We start from the raw sequence: 19,002 nt of genomic DNA on the forward strand, positions 1-19,002 counted from the left end.
TCTAACTACGGACAATAGAGGTGTATTTGGGCAGAGCAGAACTTACCCCCTGCATGCGAGTCAAATGGGCTTGAGAGCTGGAGCGTAGCAAGTGGAATAAGTATCCAATTTCGTGAAAACAAAATCCGATTCTACCTCTAAGCTTTTTTAACTTTGCCTTTATCTCTCTAGCAACCTACCATCCAGTCACTGCATAGCTTTGACCGTCGTATTAAATAGTGAGGAGGTCAGCACGGAGCGTTGCAACCTCCTCTCCCATCTAGCAAAAAAAAAAAAAAAAAAAAAAAGAAGAGAAGGGTAAGGCTCCTGAGAACGTCGCGAGCGCACCACTGCTTCACACACGCTTTCAAAAACGAGGAAATATTCATAAGCAGCGAAATATCTCTCGTTCTTCAACTTTTAGCCTCAGTCAGATCATGCAACCACAGGGTTTGCCCCAGGTGAGACATTATTCATCTGTAGGGCCAGTATGCTTAATGCATGCTTTACGGTTTTATCCGGTTCCAGGGATCAATAACCCCCTAGCAGAGAGGCTCAAAATTTCTTCCAACGGCAGAAGGGTAACAAGGCCTTACACACACATCCTCTATCTGCTTGCATTGCATTCGCATTCAGCAAGTTAGCCCGCACTGCGCCACACAGAACGGGCAAAGCGGGCTCTCCATGAATAATTCTCAACGCAGGACGTCGCGCAGAGAATCCAAGCGAAGCCGGCTAGGGCTTGAAAGCTCTTGACTGCACCTTGTCTTTTTACCTGATGCATATTTCCTTTGTATCACATAGGGTCAGAGGCCAAACCCGCTGCCTCCGCTGAGGCCCCGCCGTTTTGTGCAGGAGTGGTTAATGAGGTTGATGGATCCAATATCTCTCTTATCTACAATGAGATTCGCTTACCTGAGAGATATCACCTTTTACTTTGGGAGAGCCTCGTAAAGGTACACTCTGTTCTGTGCACAGACAAGGGCTCTCATAGATGATACAGTCATAGACGCTCCAGAAGGAAACTGAAAGCATGGATATAGAAATGCCTCCATAATATGGAAAAATGACCAGCACTTGGTAAAGTGCAAGAGTAATCACAGACTCCGAATTAAAAATGCTCTTGTAATAGAGATGAAATGTTTCTTTTTTAACCCATCCGAATGGTAATTGAAAGGAAAAACATCTTCTCGCCCCGGTTTCTCGCACGGAGACGCCTTTGGCTTTGTGGAGACCTGTGACAGCGCGGTTGGCTCCACACGGCATCGAATAGCGTGGCCACTTGGAGCAGAGACATTGATCCAAAAGTGACATTTTGGATATATATGATCTCTTGCCGATCAAACGAACCCTCAGAGGACCTCGCGAAGGAGAGTTGAATAAGCCGTAGCCCTAACTAGGACAAGCTTATATTAAATATATTCAAGGGTATGGGTTATCGAAGGAAAAAGGAGAAAGAAAAAGTAAATGGGCTGTCGTCGTTTACGTACGTCTTGCCGGCTCACCATCGACGGCTGCTTTAAATCAGTAAGAGGCAAGCGGCAGTACGGGGGAAATAGGAAGCTACCTGTAGGCATCAGCCACCTGGGGCTGGCGTCGTTTCATTCTCGGCGTAACGTCGTCAACTTGGCGACGAGGCTCGTTGCCGTCGCTGTCAGGATCTTCGGCTTTGACCCGCTTATGGCTGTTACGATGGGCGTGTGCATGGCCTCGAGGCTCTCGGTGCTCATGACGTGCCTCCGATTTGATTTTGTTGATATTGGTGCCTTGCCGTTGGCCGTTTTCGTCGTTGTCATGACCAGTGGAAGTAGAGTGGCCGCTAAGAATTTGGCTTTTACTCTCCATTGACACTTTTTTCGATGGAGGTAGCTCGTCATTTGGCGGTGGAGGTGGCGGTGGAAGCTGGTGTTGATGCTGCGGTCTTGGGCGCCACCATGGTTGGGGTTTATTGTTGTTCACACGACGGTTGGACGCCTGTTGTTTTCTACTAGAAAATTCACTATCGCGTCCCGGATCGTTATGTCTTACGTGGTCATAATTATTGCGGCCTCGAGGCCATGGTCGGCCATTGGACTTTTCTCGGGTATCACTATGAAACCTTTAGAAAAAATAAATAAATCACGGTCACAATCCCTAGAAGAAGGGGAGCATTGACCAAAGGTCCAAACTTACTTTTCTTCTGAATGTTCGCTGTCATCTTCATCTCGCAGCTGCTCATGGACATTAAGCTCAATAGCTTTGCCAGAAACGGGTGAAGCGGGCTCATCCTGCACTTCGGAGGAGGCGTACGATCTAGAGTCATCATCGTAACGTCTGTCAGAGCCACTTGCATACGAATCATCGTCATGTGCTTCCTCTTCATCGACTTGGCCGTTGTCTTCTTCGTTGATCTCTTCGCTCTCATCTTCTTTTGGTTCAGGTGTGGATGGGCGTTCGACCCGGTGAGTCTCGTAGACCTTGCTTTGAATGGCAAGGAGTTCTTTGATCGAAATTAACTTTCCATCCGCGGGGATTTCCATAAAAATTGGATCATCCATAATAAAAGGCCAATCTTCAGTATCCCTGATGTTACAAGTAAACTCATCGGCTTTCTTGTCGAGAATATATTTCGATATAGACATCCCACGGGGCAAGGATGCTAGTGGCGGGGGCATTGTAATCTCATCACGGTCCGTTAACGTTGACGGGAGAGGTCGGGCAACGGGTTGGGGAGGCCTCCATACTGGGCGTACAATGAGCATTGAATGAAGAAAGTAATGATGTCGAGCTTACCAATCTGATTCGGATCTTGCCTGGGCTCTGGGATTTCCACCATATCTAGATCTTCCATCCAGGGCTCGACGGTAGGTGCGATTGGGCGAATATTGTCGTAACGACTCCAGTATTCCCGAGCATGCCCACGACGTGATTCCCTGGGCGGGGGCGGTCGACGCTCCGACTGATAAGGAGGGTGATCCCTTTCTCCAGAGTGGCGGGCGTACGGTGGGGGAAAATAATCTTGTTGTCCGTGCATAGGCCCGTGAGCGCCTCGTGGGCTGGGGTATGATGGGCCATAGGAACTTGAAGGATAAGGCGGCTCGTGGGGTCCATAAGGATACCCATAAGGCTGAGAAGGGGGCGGGTGCCAAGGATCATGATGTTGGGGAGGATAAGGCCCAGGAGGCGGTTCATATAAGCCCTGATTGGGCATCTGCTGATAGTCGGGAGGAGGCGGATGGGTGAAGCCCCGTTGAGGACGAGAGCGTTGCTTGTGAGAGGACGAACTCCCGCGGTAATGCGACTCCAGTGATCCTGACGTTTTCTGTCGTTTTGGAGGATGTGGATGTCGATGAGAACCGCTAAAGGTAGCGCAATCAGTTGCCTTCTTTCGAGGACACATGGCTCAAAATGGTTCAGACTTACGAATAGCCATCCTGGCGCCTCTCGGGACAGTGCTGGATGAAATGGTCGGGAGATCCACAGTTATAACATACATGGGCTGGAGGACCCTGACCTGTTGCATCGGGAGGGCCCGGCGGATGGGAGTGCTGGTGTTTCCTTTGCCGTTTCCCATGATTTTTATGCCCTCGCGGCGGTGCCTTGGAGGTCGAAGCTGGCTGTGGATGAGGATCCAAGCCTCCGTCAGGCACTGCTAGATTGGGCATCGTTTCCGGCTTCGAAGATGAACCCAACTTGTTGGCCGGGATGGATAGAAAGTGAGAGAAAGAGGGATGAGGAGGGGAGTGAGATGGCTTAACAAGCTGGCATCATGTGCTTCTCAGAAGTGGGAGGAACAATCGCAGCGACTATCTCGCAACCATCAGAAGTCAACCCGGTAGCGGGGACAAAATCATGCAAATAAATGGAAACCAGTTTTTTTTCTTCTTGTTTTTTTCCTTTTTTTTTTTTTTTTTTCCCTCAGATTTGGACAGGCAAATAGATGGTATGTACTCTGTAGTATCCAAAAAAATATTTGGTCAGATATGGTATCCAGATGATGATGATGTTGTTGTTGCACTCGCCAGGGCAACCCAAGCACAAAACTACGGCAGGTGTCTAAAGGACTGAAGCCGCCTGTGCGTTGCAAAACTGCTATATATACGGAGCAGAACCTCAAGTTCTGGATGCTGCACAACAAACAATGATCAAGCCCGAAAAAAAAAAGGAGATTAGCCGAAAAAAAAAATTGTGTTATTTTATCTTTCCTGAAGATAAAGGCCGACAAAAGAATGCAAGAATGGAGCTGAGGAGGTGAGGTTGAGGTGAGGAAGAGGAGGAGAGAAGGTGATGCTGTCAAGGTGGATGGTTCCCATGGACGCAAAATCCCCTTTGGAAGAGCTTCTGTCACGTGTGGCTATCTTTCGGTCTAACGCTATTGGGAAAGGATCAGAACAAGGTGGCGCGATGGTCCTGCGCTGATTGGCCCAGGAAGCATTCAAAACATCGAGATGATGATTATTTCTGTTACTGTGACAGTTTGTTGAGCATGCCTTGTTTACACAGCAATCACAGTGATTTCACTCTAACTATTCTTGCCGCTATGCCCTGATTTGCGTAACTAGTTAGCCACAAGCTCTGGCCGCCGCCTTGGATCACTTCCTGGGCGAGGGTTCTCGTTCAATGTCACCGTGTCGACCACACCCGCCTACGCAGGACGATGACCTAGAAACCAAGCAACTGCATCATGGTAACTCGTCCAATGCTAGGTCATTTCATCTATCGAAGAAAACAATGTTCGAGCAGAACACCCCAGAATCACAAAGCTCCCATGTGCTTCGTCCATTTAGCCAACTCAACCATCCAAAACAGCGGCTTTACAAACACACATAGCAGGCTCATCAGCCAAATAAAACATGCATGTTTGTTCACTCCACTATTCTTTGAAAAAAAGTCTAGAAGAATCCATGCTGGAGCTCAAAAACTCCTATCTAAGGGAGGGGGCCCGCCAACATAGTACTTCGCGTGGTTGTAGAAAAAGTGAATGCAACTGGTGTCTCACGCGCGAGCTTAGGGGGTTCGTCTAGCAGTTGGTTATCTACCCTGGAAACAGCCTTTCTTCCACCTTCCGGGTGATCGGGATTGAGGCTGGTACAGGGCCTCCGCCGCGATCCGGCTTTAGAGAGATACTCTGGAAGATGAGAGGAGGTGGATCGACTATGTCCTTTTAGCAATTCATTGGCGATCATGCGCTCCTCAGGAGACTGGCACTCATGAAGCCATCTCTTGTGTTAAGAATAAGCATGAAAGCCACAGTTGCGACATTTTCTTTGGTTGCTACCCTGTACAGCAACCTCAACACCTTCTCTGTAGGCATTAGATTTGTGCGTGTTTCTCAGCCGCCTGTGCTGCATGATAAACTTTTGGTGTGAGCATCTTTGGGGATGCATTGAAAACTCATTGAATGTACAGAGTACACTATAAAATTTGATCCCAAGCGATCTTGTGCTACCCTCAAATAACAAGAAAATATTGCCATCCACTTTGCAAATCCCATCCTTGGAGCAAGCATTTAGGTTCCTTGTTGAACTCCATGGGGCTGTTGGACCACCGCCAAATTAGGCCTAGTCTGGAACCCTTGGCAAGCCAAGCATCGCACCTTGTTAGTCATCAGGTCGGGCATGGACTTCGTGGAAAGCTCCTCTTACACGGGCCGATGGTTCTCAAAAGGTTTGGTTCGCAGCCGCATTGCCTTGTCAGATATTTCATGTTGATGTGTGTACCATGCCCAGCTGCTGAAGTAGATGTGAACATGTTCTTTGCACTCTAGATCTGTTCCTTTTCTTTTCCACCCCGTTCAACGTGATGAACATCAACGATGCGACTGATCTCCCTCATTGGTTCCCCTCCTGTTTTCTTTAGGAGTACTATTCTTTTCGGGTTTTTGCAGGCTATCCTTATTGTTTGAGAAGATCACGATCAATCTTTTTTTCTCCCTAATTATTTTCTCATTGCATTGCAGTCATGCCTGGACTACCGGGTTAGTTGCTCCCCGTCTCTGGCGCCGGGAGGTTGAGGCTAATTTCGAGTTTCTTTCCTGCAGCGAGCATCGACTTAGATGAATGCATCGAAAGACTGTATAAAAAGGAATTGCTCGCCGACTCCGTAGTCGAGGCAATATGCGCCAAAGCGAAAGAGCTATTAATGCGGGAGAGCAATGTGGTGCACATCGCTGCTCCGGTCACCGTGGTCGGTGACATCCATGGTCAGTTCTACGACCTGATTGAGATTTTCAAGATTGGCGGCTTCTGTCCTAATACCAATTACCTATTTCTCGGTACGAAGACACCCCCTTTCCTCTCCCAATTGGATTTGAACTGATGTTCACCCTTTTACTTCATTTATAGGAGACTACGTCGACCGCGGCCTCTTCAGCGTCGAAACAATCTCCCTCCTCGTCTGCCTCAAACTGCGCTATCCCCAGCGCGTCCATCTTATCCGCGGCAACCATGAATCCCGCGGCGTCACCCAATCATATGGCTTCTATACCGAATGTGCCCGCAAATACGGCAATGCCAACGTCTGGCACTACTTCACCGACATGTTCGACTTCCTTACTCTCAGCGTAGTGATCAACGACCAGATCTTCTGCGTGCACGGCGGCCTCTCCCCGTCCATCCACTCCATAGATCAGATCAAAATCATCGATCGGTTTCGAGAGATCCCTCACGAAGGACCCATGGCAGATCTCGTCTGGTCCGACCCGGATACGGAACGCGATGAGTTCTCTTTATCCCCGCGTGGTGCGGGATACACCTTTGGTGCGCAGGTGGTGAAGAAATTTCTTGAGATCAATAATATGTCCCACATATTACGAGCGCATCAGCTGTGTCAGGAGGGATACCAGATCCTTTATGATGACCGGCTGAGCACCGTCTGGAGCGCCCCGAATTACTGTTACCGGTGCGGGAACTTGGCCAGCGTCTTGGAAGTCAGCGACACGGGCGAGCGTTATTTTAACATCTTCGATGCGGCGCCGGAAAACAACGACATTCATCGTGGCGATCAACACGCTCAGCAGGGAAAGAATGGCCAGAGCCCTGTAATTGAATACTTTTTATGATACCCTTGATTCTTGTTATGTGTGCAAAGATACCTATGAGCATGAACAGGTTTTCTCCTTTTTTTTTTTTCTTTTCTTTTTTTAATTCTCTTCCGTTTTCCTTCCTTTTGGTTATCGGATAGATCCCTTCGTCTCTGGTAACAAAAAGCAAACACGATATTTCTGATGGTAGACGGGAGCATACACCAGTTGTCTGTAAAAGACCGGTTTCAAGAATGAGGATCGACGCAGATGGAGCTTTGGATTTAAATGAAAGAACAAAAGAATATCAGGGTATGGCAAAGGATCCCAATGTTCGGAGAAACAAAGAGGACGCGTGTTCGCTATGATATTTCAACTGCATGAACGCCAAATTGCTACTCGACCAAAAATTACCAATCCTTGGCGAAATCGAAAGACCACTCGAACTGCAAATGGGTGGTGTCGTCGTCATCCACGAATCTGGAAAGGGCGGTATAATGACCCCGAGCAAGCATGCCCGACGGTGCTTGTTCCTCGTTGACTGCGAGTATCGGTTAAACCGAGTATTTAAACGAACACGGCTTCAGGGACTTACACTTCTTCTCATAGACCGGCTTGTCTGTGGTGTTTGGAGCGTAACTCCCCTGGGGTATATCGTCAGATACACTTTTAACCTAGACGCATTTTCGACGGCAAAAAAAAAAAAAAGGGAAAAAAAGGGCTGCTCGTCGAAGGGATGACGAAAACCGAACTTACAAGCATCTCTTGGTCCTTGCTCACTCTCACGCCCTTTCTCTTAACCACCTGGACATACTTCAATCCGCTCAGCACTTCATGCTGAACAACGAACGTCGCCTTCATTCGGAATTTGCAGCCTTCCTTGATGGTGAATGGCTTGTCCTTTAGCTTCTCCACTGACCCAGGTGCGGAGAGGTCGACTGTGATATCTGGTCTGCCGTCGACCTCCAAAGCGAGAGATTTGATGATGCATTTGCGGGGGTCGTTGGGGTCGGAGATGGCGGTGCCGCTGCCCAGTCCAAGGGAGGCTTTCCAGCGGTTGAGAGATTCATCGTTTGCGTCTGGATGGAGTGAATTGTGGGTTAGCATGGTGGGTTTTGGGATTTGATTGTTTTCTTAGATACCGGGAGGGTGTATATGAGTGGTTGATTGGGGTAGGTGGAGTGGTTCTACGTAGCCGAAGCCAGTGTACAGTGATGGTCCCAAACCACATATTATTCCCGTCCATTGCGCCAAGGACACTCCGCAATGATGTGAAAGAAAAAAAATCGAACGGGAGAAATATAAATTCCCTGCTGATCTCCAGCAAAAAATGTAGACATTGCGTCCCAAAGCAAGGGGAAGTACTGGTCCGACGTACCAAGCTTCTGATATTCTTCCACTGTCTTCTTCTCGCCAACTTTAAAGCCCTCGGTCTTGGTTGGGTTCAAGTCATCGTCATGCTCGTGGTCAGCCATGGTAAAATAGCCTGTCAAGAACAAAGAGTGTTGTCAGCTGCCAACTTCAATGTTTTGCTTGACTTGCACGCTTGTACAGGTGTCGGTGAACATGCGGGGAGAGATCACGTAATATCTCGAGACGCGTACCAAGGATCAAAAGCGAGCCTTTTTATTAAGCTCTATGGATATATGTATAAGTCTTTTGAAGCGTATGGACCGGATGACAGGCGGCAAGGAGATGAGCAGATGAGAATAAGTCCCGGAGAAATGAAAGGAAAAGTTGGGGAGATGTCGCAATGTTTGTTGGCTGAAACGAGGGGTAACTAAGCGTCGTGGGTCGTCGTCGAATTGGGTGGGAAAAACTGCCTGGATACGCTGGCCGGTGAGTCGTGACTGGCGGGCGCGGCGAAGCTATGGTGGGGGTTCTGGCCTCGAGAGTGGCCAGCCCATTTGGCGTCCGCTGGGCACTCCCAAAAGTAGATTACCTAAGAATCTCCCTCTGGTTAGTTAATACCTTTGGGGCCGCAGACACCCAGTTATTCGCTTTCAGGGGGAATCACATCATTAAAGCACATACAAGCTTGCTTCTGCTGCCCTCGTCGGTTGGCTGCTTTTTGTAGCCGATGATTACGCTCTGTTTTGTGTGGCAAACTGCAAGCACCAAGATCTCGGTTCTGAGTAATTTACATATGGATGCGAACAAGCTCTACATTCAAGTACTCGATGTTTAGGCTTGATTAGACCTTGGTTACGGAGGTTTTTTTTTGGGGGGGGGGGGGGGGGGGGGCTACTTTGTGAGTGCTTGGAGGACGAGGACCTAACTTGCTGCACATTCAAGGCTGGGACTGGGGCCTAATTCGGTGTACGTTTAAGGCAATCCGCTAGGTCAATAGGACATAAAATATCTATGTCCGCGAGGACCCTCACAGCATGATTGTCAGTGATATCTTTCATTGATGTTTGTACTGACTGGTGAGTTACCAGGCTGGGGGATGATAAGTCTCCATGGCTGAATTTAAGTATTTCCATCTGCACCAGAACCGAAAACTACACTTCGTCTTCCTGGCTAGTATCTCTTCTAACCACGTCTGTTACGATTGTCTAAAGGTAGCGAATTGGGCTCTGTCGATGTCACTTTAGACGGGGATTTCGAGATATGGCTGGCGCGTGTATTTATATACAAACAATGTCATTCATATGAGCATTGCATGGGCTGGTATCATGGCATTTTGCAGGTTTAGGTCAATGGTACATCTCACTGAGGAATGCGGATGGACATGCAGCTCTGGTCGCCGAGACGGTGTCTGCAGAATAAAACGCGCAGTTCGAGTTGCAGCGCTCTTGGGGTGTCAGTGTATTGATACCGTACATTCTGGACTTGATCTTAGCTAAAGTACTCCGTATAGGTAGCCAATCTCAATCGTCTGAAGCCGTCGGGCTGAACTGTCCATGCGCATAGAACCAGGCGTTGAAGTCGTCGATGCCGGATGGGGCACCAATTGTATGACTCAGCACGAGTTCTGGGGAGGTTGTTGGGAGGAGGCGAGGGCGGCGGCCGACCTGATTGGATAAGTGCCCGCTAAATCGCCAGCGTGACTAATCCCCTGGCGGCGCTGGCTTGTTGAGGGCCCCTTGTTTGGCTCTTGGTTGATCTCATCGCGGGCTCGACGATTCTTGCTGACCGTCTCTCTCTTCTCCTTCACCCCCCAACCATCCCCCTTTTACCTCAGAAGTTTTTTTTTCCTTTTCCCTTCCCGTCTGACAGTTGGCCCACACTGCCTTGGCCCCAAAGCAACTCTATCGCGTCACCGTATCTTATCTCTTGGTGCTATTTATCGCGCGGGTGTTCCATCACGCGAAACCCGGATCTTTGTAGTCTTCCCTGCGATTTGAGGAACGCGCCTGCAACGTGGCACCCGTCCCTCCCAGCACAAATTCACCCTTGCCAACCCACGCTTAATCCGCAATCGATAGAATTCTTCTCTCTTTTCCTTTGGCGCAAGTCATCGTGTGCCTTTGAATAGTGACAATCTACCCGTTTTCGCCATGCGACCACTTCCAGCGAAACATAATCCTATGATTCAACCAGATGTCTCCCCATCGTGTAAGTACGACTCTTATTCGCTCCTCTCGTTTTCTTTTTTCCTTGCTGCAGCCCGCGATTCGATCCGCGACCGGGGCAATTGTGTCACGCTTCTTCTGATGCCCTCAGTGTAGTTTTTTGACTAACGCGTCTTTTTTTTTTTTTTTCCTTTTGGATTTTCTACAGATGAGGAGCTTCTTGCGCGTCGTCGTCTTGGGTCGACGAACCTGACCGTTCGTGCGGATCATGTCGGGACATCTAATGCCACCAGGCCTGAGAACCTTGGAATATTCGAGTATGCGCACCTGCGAGCGCCGCTCCCTAAGAACCTCAAGGGCTCGGAGATCTTCCCGCTTTCTCCAACAAATCAACACCCCGACACATACTTTTTGATGGTGAGACATTTCCGTCTTCGTTTGACAGCGCACTTAGGCTATACGTTCGCTCAATGATTGCGCTTTTTTCTAACTGGTTTCGTCTGATATAATAGCGACGCAGCAAGGACGGTTATGTGAGCGCGACAGGCATGTTTAAGATTGCTTTTCCCTGGGCCAAACTAGCCGATGAAAAGAGTGAGCGCGAATATCTGAGAGGCCTTCCCGAAACCAGCCCGGATGAGGTCGCTGGAAATCTCTGGATATCCCCCGAACTCGGTATGAATGATCATGCGATGCATTCGCCCCCCAATCCATGCTGAAGCTAACGACATCTGTGCAGCACTGGAACTCGCGGAAGAATACAGGATGAGCCATTGGGTTCGCGCGTTATTGGATCCAGCAGATATGCCCCAGAGCTCTTCTAAATCCCCTTCGAAACCTGAACACATAATCAACCCACCCCCCAAGTTTGATATTTCGAAGATCGATAGCTCAAGCTTCGCGCCACCACCCTCCGCTCGGACCAGGACGCTTCGATCGGCGTCGCCCTCCAAGTCATCTGCGGCTAAGAAAGCCACTCCACGCAAGAGGCAAACGCGGGCTCAAAAGGACCTTGGCACACCGTCGGCTGCTGCAGTTAGTGAATCTTTGCAAAGCACTCTTGACGCTGTTGCCTCTGTTGCGCATACGGAAGCTGTAGGCGACGGCGAGAATGCCGAAGAGGCGCAGGAAGAACCCGTTAAAGTAAATGGAGAACAAGAAGTCGGCGATTCTGAAGGAGAGACGATACCGGTAAAGAAATCCACCGACCATGTTAAAGTAAGTGTCGAGTCGGAAACGATTGTCGATACAACGGAAGATTTGGAGACATCACGAACAAATGTTACTGTCGAAGTGCCAGATGGTCTGCCGGAACTACCCATGCCGAATGACACTGAGGAAATGATCGCAAAGGCGAAGGAAATGGTCGAAGAAGCGGTTAGACTACAGGAAGGGCAGGAAGGGACTGGCAATCCGTCCCCGAAGGCCTCCAGGAAGCGAAAAGTGGAAGCAACTATTGAAGAAGGCGAAGAAGATACTGAAAACATTCCGACACAACCAGCTAAGAAGGCGAGACTACTCGAGGAGAGATTGAGACGCGAGCGAGTTCGAAACCGGGCTCTTATCGGAGTAACAGCAACATTGGCGATTGCGTAGGTGACCATCTTTTCCCTTGAGAATAGGCATTGCTAATGACTGCTCTACAGCGCTACAATTCCGTATTTCTTTTAGCAAAATTGCTAAACAGAAACAGCTGGTTGCCTCACTAAACACACACCACACGAAACATTTGATAGGATAGGCAGTCAGAGACCGCTCTCCAGCTTATATCTTACAATTTAGCCCATCGCCCGCCTTTCCATCGTCTCGACGAGGTGTCCAGGCCAGTGATATTCCCTTACTTGAAATGGTTTATTCTGCAGTGTGTTTTGTTAGGAATCTTGTATATCATGTCAATTGATTTTTCATCCCTTTACGCTCTAGCATTTTATTTTTATTTTTTTTTTCCCCATAACCCTCCCTAACAACAATCCATACCTCTGTGCTGTACACACTGAATCTATTGCCAATACGTTCCCCAAGACCGCGCTTAACTTGTCCCAGGACCCCCTACTCGCCTGAAGCTCGACAAATGTGGCCACTCTTCCCGTTCGCTATCCCTCGTTCTCTCCAGTCGACTCTTCTATTGCTTCTCAATCTAAGCACCATCATCTCCATCACATTTTCCCGTCATTCGTTAATCCCTTAATATCTTATTAACCCTCTTAATAAACCCAGCGTGGTATGAGTGTCGGCTTCACTTCGATTTGTTCCCTCGGCATCTACTGAGTGGTGGAGATTTCATTCCTCAATCGATCCTGTCAGTATTTTGACTGAAATACGCGCCAGACCTGCGCATTGATTGCTTGGTCCTATCTTCTTCCCAGGACCATTCCGTGTGAATTGAATTCCGATTTCCTTTTGGGACCAAAAGGGGAAAGATTTCATCCAAGATAATTGCTTTTGTTATCGCGTGTTGCTTACACGGCATGAGTGTTGAAGTCTGCCGCAAATTTCAGAAACACCCCCCCCCCCCCCTCTCTCTTTTGTTTGAGCTTGTGACTTTGAAGTCAGCTAGTGTTTGGAGCTTTGTTTGACTGAGTTATGGGACAGTGTGGCAATCCGATTAAAAAGGTTAGGAGTGTGAGACAGGGCAATGCAAAGATTGAAAACTCAGGTTATTAACGTGAATGATTGATCAGAATGAATGTATCTTCAACTATTAATAAAAATAGGTATTTGTAGCACATAGCTGTGTAGTAAGGTTGATATTCGTCGCATATTTCTGTAGTCAAAGGTGTGGCACAAGCTATGTTGCTGCACTGCTGCTCCGCAACTGAACCCCAAGCATTGTTCCAGATAGCTGCACTAACAACCTCAATTGTCCCAAATCAACCTTACACACGACCGCCAGCAGCTTACTTTATGGACTCATTGCCTTAAATCCAATTATAAATCCTATACAAACACCTTTTGCGCTGGCAGTTAGGCGGTGGAGGGCAATGCAATGTCTCTCCCCGGTTTAGAGCTTTCACAACAGCCCATCGAAGCCCGAAGACCTCCCCCGCAACCGACGCAGATCAGTCTTCCCAAGGGATCGGAATGGAGATTTGAAGTCGCTTTCGGGAATACAACCCGGGTGAAGGTAACGTCACGCCTTCTTTACATACTTTTCTTTCTTCGTTTTGTCTGTCAAGATTTCCGGCGTGATTCAAAGTAATTGGGCCTACTGGGAGAGCTCCATCGACGCCTGACAAACCGCTCAGTTTGCTACGAAAGAAGCTAACAGTGGTGCCCTTTTCGTTGGAGGGGTGCCTGTGTAGTTACTCGCCGGCACTGCAGAATTGTTCGGCACTGAACTTGCTACGTCGCAAACCTACACTTTCTCTGGAACGAAAGCCGCGATATACACATGGCACGGATGTACGCTGGAAGTCGGGGCGGGTGATCCCGTTCCCATTGGGCCTGTGGGAAGTGCGCCTGTACCTCCTGGCCCCGGGAACGGGGGATGTCAGGTCGAATACATCGCCGAAGAGACGCCCATGGCCGAATATGCGAATGTGCACTTCGCGCTGGAGACGATGAGGCATGATGCCAAAGCCGCCGGGAGAGATGGGCCACGGGTGCTCATCCTCGGACCGGAAGATGCGGGGAAGACGAGTCTAGCGAAGATATTGACCGGATATGCGACGAAGATGGGGAGACAGCCCTTGGTTGTGAATTTGGATCCGTCGGAGGGCATGCTGAGTGTTCCCGGGGCGTTGACGGCAACGGCGTTTCGGTCTATGATCGATGTGGAAGAAGGGTGGGGGAGTAGTCCGATGTCTGGCCCTAGTCCGATACCCGTGAAGCTGCCGCTGGTGTATTTTTATGGGTTACCGGCCTGCTTGGATGGGGATGGGAGTTACTATAAGGCGATTGTATCCAGGTTGGCACTGGCTGTGACGGGCAGGATGGCAGAGGATTCGGATGCGAGGGAAGCTGGTGTCATTATTGACACGCCCGGCATCATTGGCCAAGGAAAAGGTGCTTCTGAAGACGTTATACATCATATTGTGACCGAATTCTCAAGTAAGATAATGCTACTCCCCTATTTTTGCTTCACACGAAACGGTACCGGCTAACAGGGCGCTTTTAGTATCCACCATCCTTATCATCGGTTCAGAGCGCCTTTACAGCACCATGGTCAAAAACTACGATAACAAACCAATCGCCACGTCAGCGACAGCAGCTGCTTCTGATGAGCGAATCTCAGTGGTGAAACTCACCAAATCGGGCGGTTGCGTCGACCGTGATGCGACATTCATGAAATATGTTCGCGAATCTCAAATACGGTCGTACTTCTTTGGAAGTCCTGTACCATCAACTGCATCCTCAGCGCTCTCGCTCTCCTCCACAACCACAGGCACCACGATGACACTTTCTCCACACACCTCGCAGGTCGACTTTAACAGCTTATCTATATACAGCATCACCATCGCCACAGAAGGTGAAGAAGATGAATACGACCCATCAAAATTCGATTCATTCCTGCCCGGCGGACATGAAGAAAACGATCATAATACCTCTCTCACGGGCACAACCTCTCTTCAACCCCCATCTGGCCTTCTCCCAGGCCTCCGATCCGAACTCCCAAGTGCCACCACAGGTCTCCCATCCGCTTCTACAAGTTCCACTACTCCGTTTACAAATCTTCCTTCCCCAGCACCAATGTCCCTAGCGAATACGTTGTTAGCAATCACCAATGCTGCTCCCAACGCATCATTGGACGAGGTCCGCGATGCGAGTATTATGGGTTTCATATACATTGCAGATGTCGACGAGAAGAAAGGCCAAGGTGGTAAGTTAAGGCTGCTAGCGCCAGTCGGTGGCAGGGTGCCGAATAGGGCGATGATCTGGGGGAGAAAATGGCCTGGTGAGGTGGTAGGACTGATCGGATAGAGTCCATGATTTCACTTCATTTCGAGAGAATGAATTTGGCGGGCATCTAGATGAGTGGAAGATGATACTTATGCACAATAGGGCAGCGGACAAAAACCCAGGTTTAGGGAAGGATTATATGAACAGGACAAGGTAGCATCTATTTCGAAGGAATAATAAATAGAACATTTGAAAGCCGAATAAATGAAATTCTACCGAGGAATCTATTAGGCCCACAGGAAAAAGTCCTATTATACATTCTCATTCTACCTAAGATATCGTCACAACCTCTGAATTACAGCCATTTCGTGATAATATATCAAAAGAGTGACATGTACAGAGTACAGGGTGTTAAAGCTGAAGACAGCAATACAAACAGCAATGTCACCTTAAAAGACAAATAAAATGACAGGGAATAGATATGAAACCCAGAAAAGAGACAAAACAAATAGTTGAATACGAATACACCTATGCGAGCAACACACGGTCAGAGATATAAAGCACAGTAACTCCTGAAATGCAGACAGCAAAAAAACCAGTATTGTCAAGGGCAACATTAAGGCCGAACCCAAACGAGAATGAAAAGAAAAGAGAATAACCTTGAAGATCAACCGTTGGAAAATGTTTATAGTGAGGCCCCTCCAAATACATTGCAGCACAATCTGACCAGAGAGAGCGCGCAATTCACAATCGTGACAAATGGCGGTAAACTTAGAAATTCTCCCATCTACTCGTTCCTCTTCCAACCCTCAGCATTAAGTCTCAAGTCTCTGTCGCGATCGTAGCCCCTCGCAACGTCTTCGAGCAGTAGCTTCTTCCTCTCACGGAACTTCGTCTCCACACCATAGCGTTTTAGCACTGCAGCTTTCAGGGACCCAAAATCGCCCAGCTTCACTGCTTCCCGAAACTTGGCTCGCATACGTGGGCTATACAGATAGCAACTCGCCTGCTTTCCGCCGCCAGGGAGGCGTTGCAGGGTGCGGGTGATCCTGTTCGCGATGGGACCGTTGGCAATCGGCCAGACCACATCATCATAGCAGTCTTCGCAGATGGTAAATTCAGGGAGTTCGGGGATATAATGCCAGGATCCAACGACGATATGGTCTCGTGGGCAGTCGTACATCTTGTTCTTGCGCTTGGCGTAGCGGATGAAGTCGCGTAGGTCGATGTAGCGGTGCGGATCATGGAAGCTGCGTGTCACAGCGGCGTCGAACAGGTCGAGATACTGGATAAATCGAGTGCTGTCGGTGCGAAGGTCGCAGATACGTTCTTGTCCGATGGGACCGGGTCGGAATGAATCGCGGAGGGATGGCATGAGGATCGATAGGTTACGGAAACAGGCTGAGCATGCGTTGAAGTCTGAGATGGTTCGTCCCGTCTCGAGATCTGAGACGCGATACCAAGATTGTAGCGAAGGTACTCGGCCGGTACAAGGCTGGCCGCCGATTGGAGGTCGAGTAATTTGGTATAACAACTCTAGATGATTGAGTCCGAGTTTCATTGTCTGAACAAATGCTAGTCGAGCCCATGGCTGGCTGAAAGAGCACCGAATTTTTGCATCGGCGGGCTTTGGAAGACTGGGAATAAACAAATCACGGAAGCGAGTTGCTTCAATTTGACTCGCGCATGAAGGGCAGATATCAAGATGGGTCAGGCCAATAAACGTGTACCACTCGCGGTAGCCAGCCATTGGAATCGACCTTGGGCAAGGTGAGAGAGAGAATTTCGGGCTATCTACTGGGCGTCGGATTCCATCGCTTGAGCTTCGAGGCCGAGAAACTGTGCCAGAAATGGCTGCAGGAGACCGGGAGGATACGTGCGATTGTGGCGCACGGACATCATCATAGTTTGAGGATGCTTGAGGATAAACTGAGTGACCTCGCCGCGCCGAAGATGCTTCCGAGCCACCGCGAGAAGTTGGAGGCCGAGAATGCTCTCTCCGCGACGAATCTTTTCCTGTTCTGCCTCTCTGAGAGTATACAGCGTTATTGTATTTAGCTGCTGAAGCAGCAGCCCCATTCATTGTCGAAGTTCGACGACCGGTAGAACTGGCAACACTCTCGTTGGAACCGTTGATCGCACCCCGGTCTCCCGAGCGGTCAGGGGCATCAATATATCGTTGTGAGGATGATCTGACTGGCGAGACCTCAGTGGATATTCTCTCAGTAACAATCCGGCTAGATTCTCTCCAGTGCTTGTAATGGGTCCCGCGGTAAGAGGAGATTTCATCATCACTGTGCCATTCGTATTTTCTCTCCTTGATCCAGGAAACATTACCATCCTGGTCCTCCTCCCATGTGTTCCAGCTTAACCGTCGGGTAGATTGCCGGACATCATCAAGATTGTTATAGTTTTCGGCAGGCCGTTGCGAGTATCGTCGAGAGTTATGAGTGAGTTGATCCACCTCGGAGCGAGAGGGGCGACGTTGGTAGGTGTCATGATCCTGTGCGCCAGCAGATTCTCTGGCATAACTCGCTGGCACTGAAAGATACTCGACTCCTTCAAGAACATTAGTCATAGATCCGAGGAGTTCTAAAGGTAATGGGTTCCAACCAGGCTGGACTTTTGGCTTGTGGCGATCATGAACCGGCTCCGCAAAGCGGACCTTGTTCGTCTTCTTCTTGGTGGAGTGTGGTCCAGAAATAGAAGAGGCACGACTCAGAGAGCCAGAACGAGGGGCTGCAGACCCGGCATTCAGCGTTGTATGACTTGCTTTGACATTCCAAGTGTGATTCCCATTTGAGTCGGCCAACGCCGGGAAGGGTTCCTGCACCTCCACAGGAACAAGAATGGGATACTGATCAACAGATCCTCGGGATACTATGGAAACATCATCTCTGTTCACATTAACAGCAGAGCCATCCTCAAAAATCTCATGGAGAACCGATTCTGCCTCGTCTTCAACAATAGGCGCAGGAGGCCAGCTCCGCGCAACGGACACTGTGGAAGGCATCGCGGAACAGCAAGGTGTTTGATGGAAACAGTAGGAAGAAAGGCAATTCCGTCCGGCAAAAAAAGAAAATAAAAATGCTCAGCGCAACGTCCGGGAAATATTAGCTGCTAGAACGCATCCATGATAGATTTTCCCGTAACAATCTCTTCAAAACAGACATATCCTAGGGGTGGGCTCCGGCAGCACAGGGTGGTCGCGGGCAATGCAGGCGAACGGAAATCAGGATCCTAGGGAAAGGCGTTCAGTCCGGGGCTTCAACCATATAATTTCCAACGGTGATCTTCTTGGTTATTTTAGCATTGTGTAGGTTCGGGGAGGGAGAAGAGAAAGAGGTGACCGGCCGGAACGATCACTTGTATTTAAGCAGAGGAAAAGGGAATTGTGGCGGGAAAGGAAGAATAACCTCATCCCCACAGAGGCGGATATTCAGGCAGTAAATGACAATTGGAGCCATTGGGTTTCTGAGCGTGCCAGAGTGCCGTTCCTCGGTCAATGTAGAGAAGTGTCACTCAAGGTGCAGAGAACATACATACTCACATACAGGCGCAACATCGACTTGCGGGCGACATTGTGACTTGGCAACGCAGAAAAAACTCTTGATCTTTTGGCTTCGTTTCTCTGGATTGGCTGCAAGGGCTTGCCTTGTGGTTATT

At 49.1% G+C, this 19,002-nt stretch overlaps 6 protein-coding genes across 6 annotated transcripts; 3 read left to right on the forward strand and 3 right to left on the reverse strand.

Annotated features, from left to right (window-relative positions):
• Positions 1 to 1,022: 1,022 nt before the first annotated feature.
• Positions 1,023 to 4,248, reverse strand: D8B26_007541 (uncharacterized protein). The gene is made up of 5 exons (XM_066125565.1): positions 3,382 to 4,248; positions 2,752 to 3,317; positions 2,152 to 2,701; positions 1,547 to 2,068; positions 1,023 to 1,493 (listed from the first exon to the last, which is right to left on the reverse strand). Exons 1-5 carry the CDS (start codon positions 3,621 to 3,623, stop codon positions 1,481 to 1,483), a joined length of 1,893 nt encoding a protein of 630 aa, XP_065981649.1. The 5' UTR covers positions 3,624 to 4,248; the 3' UTR covers positions 1,023 to 1,480.
• Positions 4,249 to 5,919: 1,671 nt separating this feature from the next.
• PPG1 (Putative serine/threonine protein phosphatase) lies at positions 5,920 to 7,347 on the forward strand (the record flags this gene model as incomplete). Its single annotated transcript, XM_003067060.2, has 4 exons — positions 5,920 to 5,935; positions 5,999 to 6,232; positions 6,303 to 6,997; positions 7,141 to 7,347. 4 exons carry the CDS (start codon positions 5,920 to 5,922, stop codon positions 7,345 to 7,347), a joined length of 1,152 nt encoding a protein of 383 aa, XP_003067106.2.
• D8B26_007543 (uncharacterized protein) lies at positions 6,701 to 8,725 on the reverse strand. The gene is made up of 5 exons (XM_003067061.2): positions 8,584 to 8,725; positions 8,358 to 8,465; positions 7,736 to 8,058; positions 7,575 to 7,623; positions 6,701 to 7,520 (listed from the first exon to the last, which is right to left on the reverse strand). Exons 2-5 carry the CDS (start codon positions 8,452 to 8,454, stop codon positions 7,390 to 7,392), a joined length of 600 nt encoding a protein of 199 aa, XP_003067107.1. The 5' UTR covers positions 8,455 to 8,465; positions 8,584 to 8,725; the 3' UTR covers positions 6,701 to 7,389.
• Positions 8,726 to 10,150: 1,425 nt separating this feature from the next.
• On the forward strand, positions 10,151 to 13,181 carry D8B26_007544 (uncharacterized protein). The gene is made up of 5 exons (XM_003067062.2): positions 10,151 to 10,540; positions 10,706 to 10,914; positions 11,010 to 11,172; positions 11,237 to 12,089; positions 12,144 to 13,181. Exons 1-5 carry the CDS (start codon positions 10,483 to 10,485, stop codon positions 12,166 to 12,168), a joined length of 1,308 nt encoding a protein of 435 aa, XP_003067108.1. The 5' UTR covers positions 10,151 to 10,482; the 3' UTR covers positions 12,169 to 13,181.
• A 302-nt stretch (positions 13,182 to 13,483) lies between these two features.
• Positions 13,484 to 15,624, forward strand: CLP1 (Cleavage polyadenylation factor subunit clp1; the record flags this gene model as incomplete). Its single annotated transcript, XM_003067063.2, has 3 exons — positions 13,484 to 13,621; positions 13,800 to 14,547; positions 14,615 to 15,624. 3 exons carry the CDS (start codon positions 13,484 to 13,486, stop codon positions 15,415 to 15,417), a joined length of 1,689 nt encoding a protein of 562 aa, XP_003067109.2. The 3' UTR covers positions 15,418 to 15,624.
• A 383-nt stretch (positions 15,625 to 16,007) lies between these two features.
• On the reverse strand, positions 16,008 to 18,349 carry D8B26_007546 (uncharacterized protein; the record flags this gene model as incomplete). The annotated part of the gene is made up of 1 exon (XM_066125566.1): positions 16,008 to 18,349. The coding sequence occupies one exon, from the start codon at positions 18,347 to 18,349 to the stop codon at positions 16,124 to 16,126; it is 2,226 nt and encodes a 741-aa protein (XP_065981650.1). The 3' UTR covers positions 16,008 to 16,123.
• Positions 18,350 to 19,002: the final 653 nt, after the last annotated feature.

Source organism: Coccidioides posadasii, chromosome 4, assembly GCF_018416015.2.
Source record: "Coccidioides posadasii str. Silveira chromosome 4, complete sequence".
Classification (NCBI taxonomy): domain Eukaryota; kingdom Fungi; phylum Ascomycota; class Eurotiomycetes; order Onygenales; family Onygenaceae; genus Coccidioides; species Coccidioides posadasii.

What these genes read in the sequence shown, in the direction of transcription:
- D8B26_007541 (XM_066125565.1), bottom strand. Translation starts at nt 3,623, where the DNA reads ATGCCCAATCTAGCAGTGCCTGACGGAGGCTTGGATCCTCATCCACAG. An exon ending in AGGCGCCAGGATGGCTATTC is followed by an intron (nt 3,318 to 3,381) that starts GTAAGTCTGAAC and finishes CGCTACCTTTAG; the next exon opens with CGGTTCTCATCGACATCCAC. An exon ending in AGCGAACATTCAGAAGAAAA is followed by an intron (nt 2,069 to 2,151) that starts GTAAGTTTGGAC and finishes AAGGTTTCATAG; the next exon opens with TGATACCCGAGAAAAGTCCA.
- D8B26_007543 (XM_003067061.2), bottom strand. Translation starts at nt 8,454, where the DNA reads ATGGCTGACCACGAGCATGACGATGACTTGAACCCAACCAAGACCGAG. An exon ending in GGAAGAATATCAGAAGCTTG is followed by an intron (nt 8,059 to 8,357) that starts GTACGTCGGACC and finishes CACTCCATCCAG; the next exon opens with ACGCAAACGATGAATCTCTC. An exon ending in GCAAGGACCAAGAGATGCTT is followed by an intron (nt 7,624 to 7,735) that starts GTAAGTTCGGTT and finishes GATATACCCCAG; the next exon opens with GGGAGTTACGCTCCAAACAC.
- D8B26_007544 (XM_003067062.2), top strand. Translation starts at nt 10,483, where the DNA reads ATGCGACCACTTCCAGCGAAACATAATCCTATGATTCAACCAGATGTC. An exon ending in CCGACACATACTTTTTGATG is followed by an intron (nt 10,915 to 11,009) that starts GTGAGACATTTC and finishes CTGATATAATAG; the next exon opens with CGACGCAGCAAGGACGGTTA. An exon ending in CTGGATATCCCCCGAACTCG is followed by an intron (nt 11,173 to 11,236) that starts GTATGAATGATC and finishes ACATCTGTGCAG; the next exon opens with CACTGGAACTCGCGGAAGAA.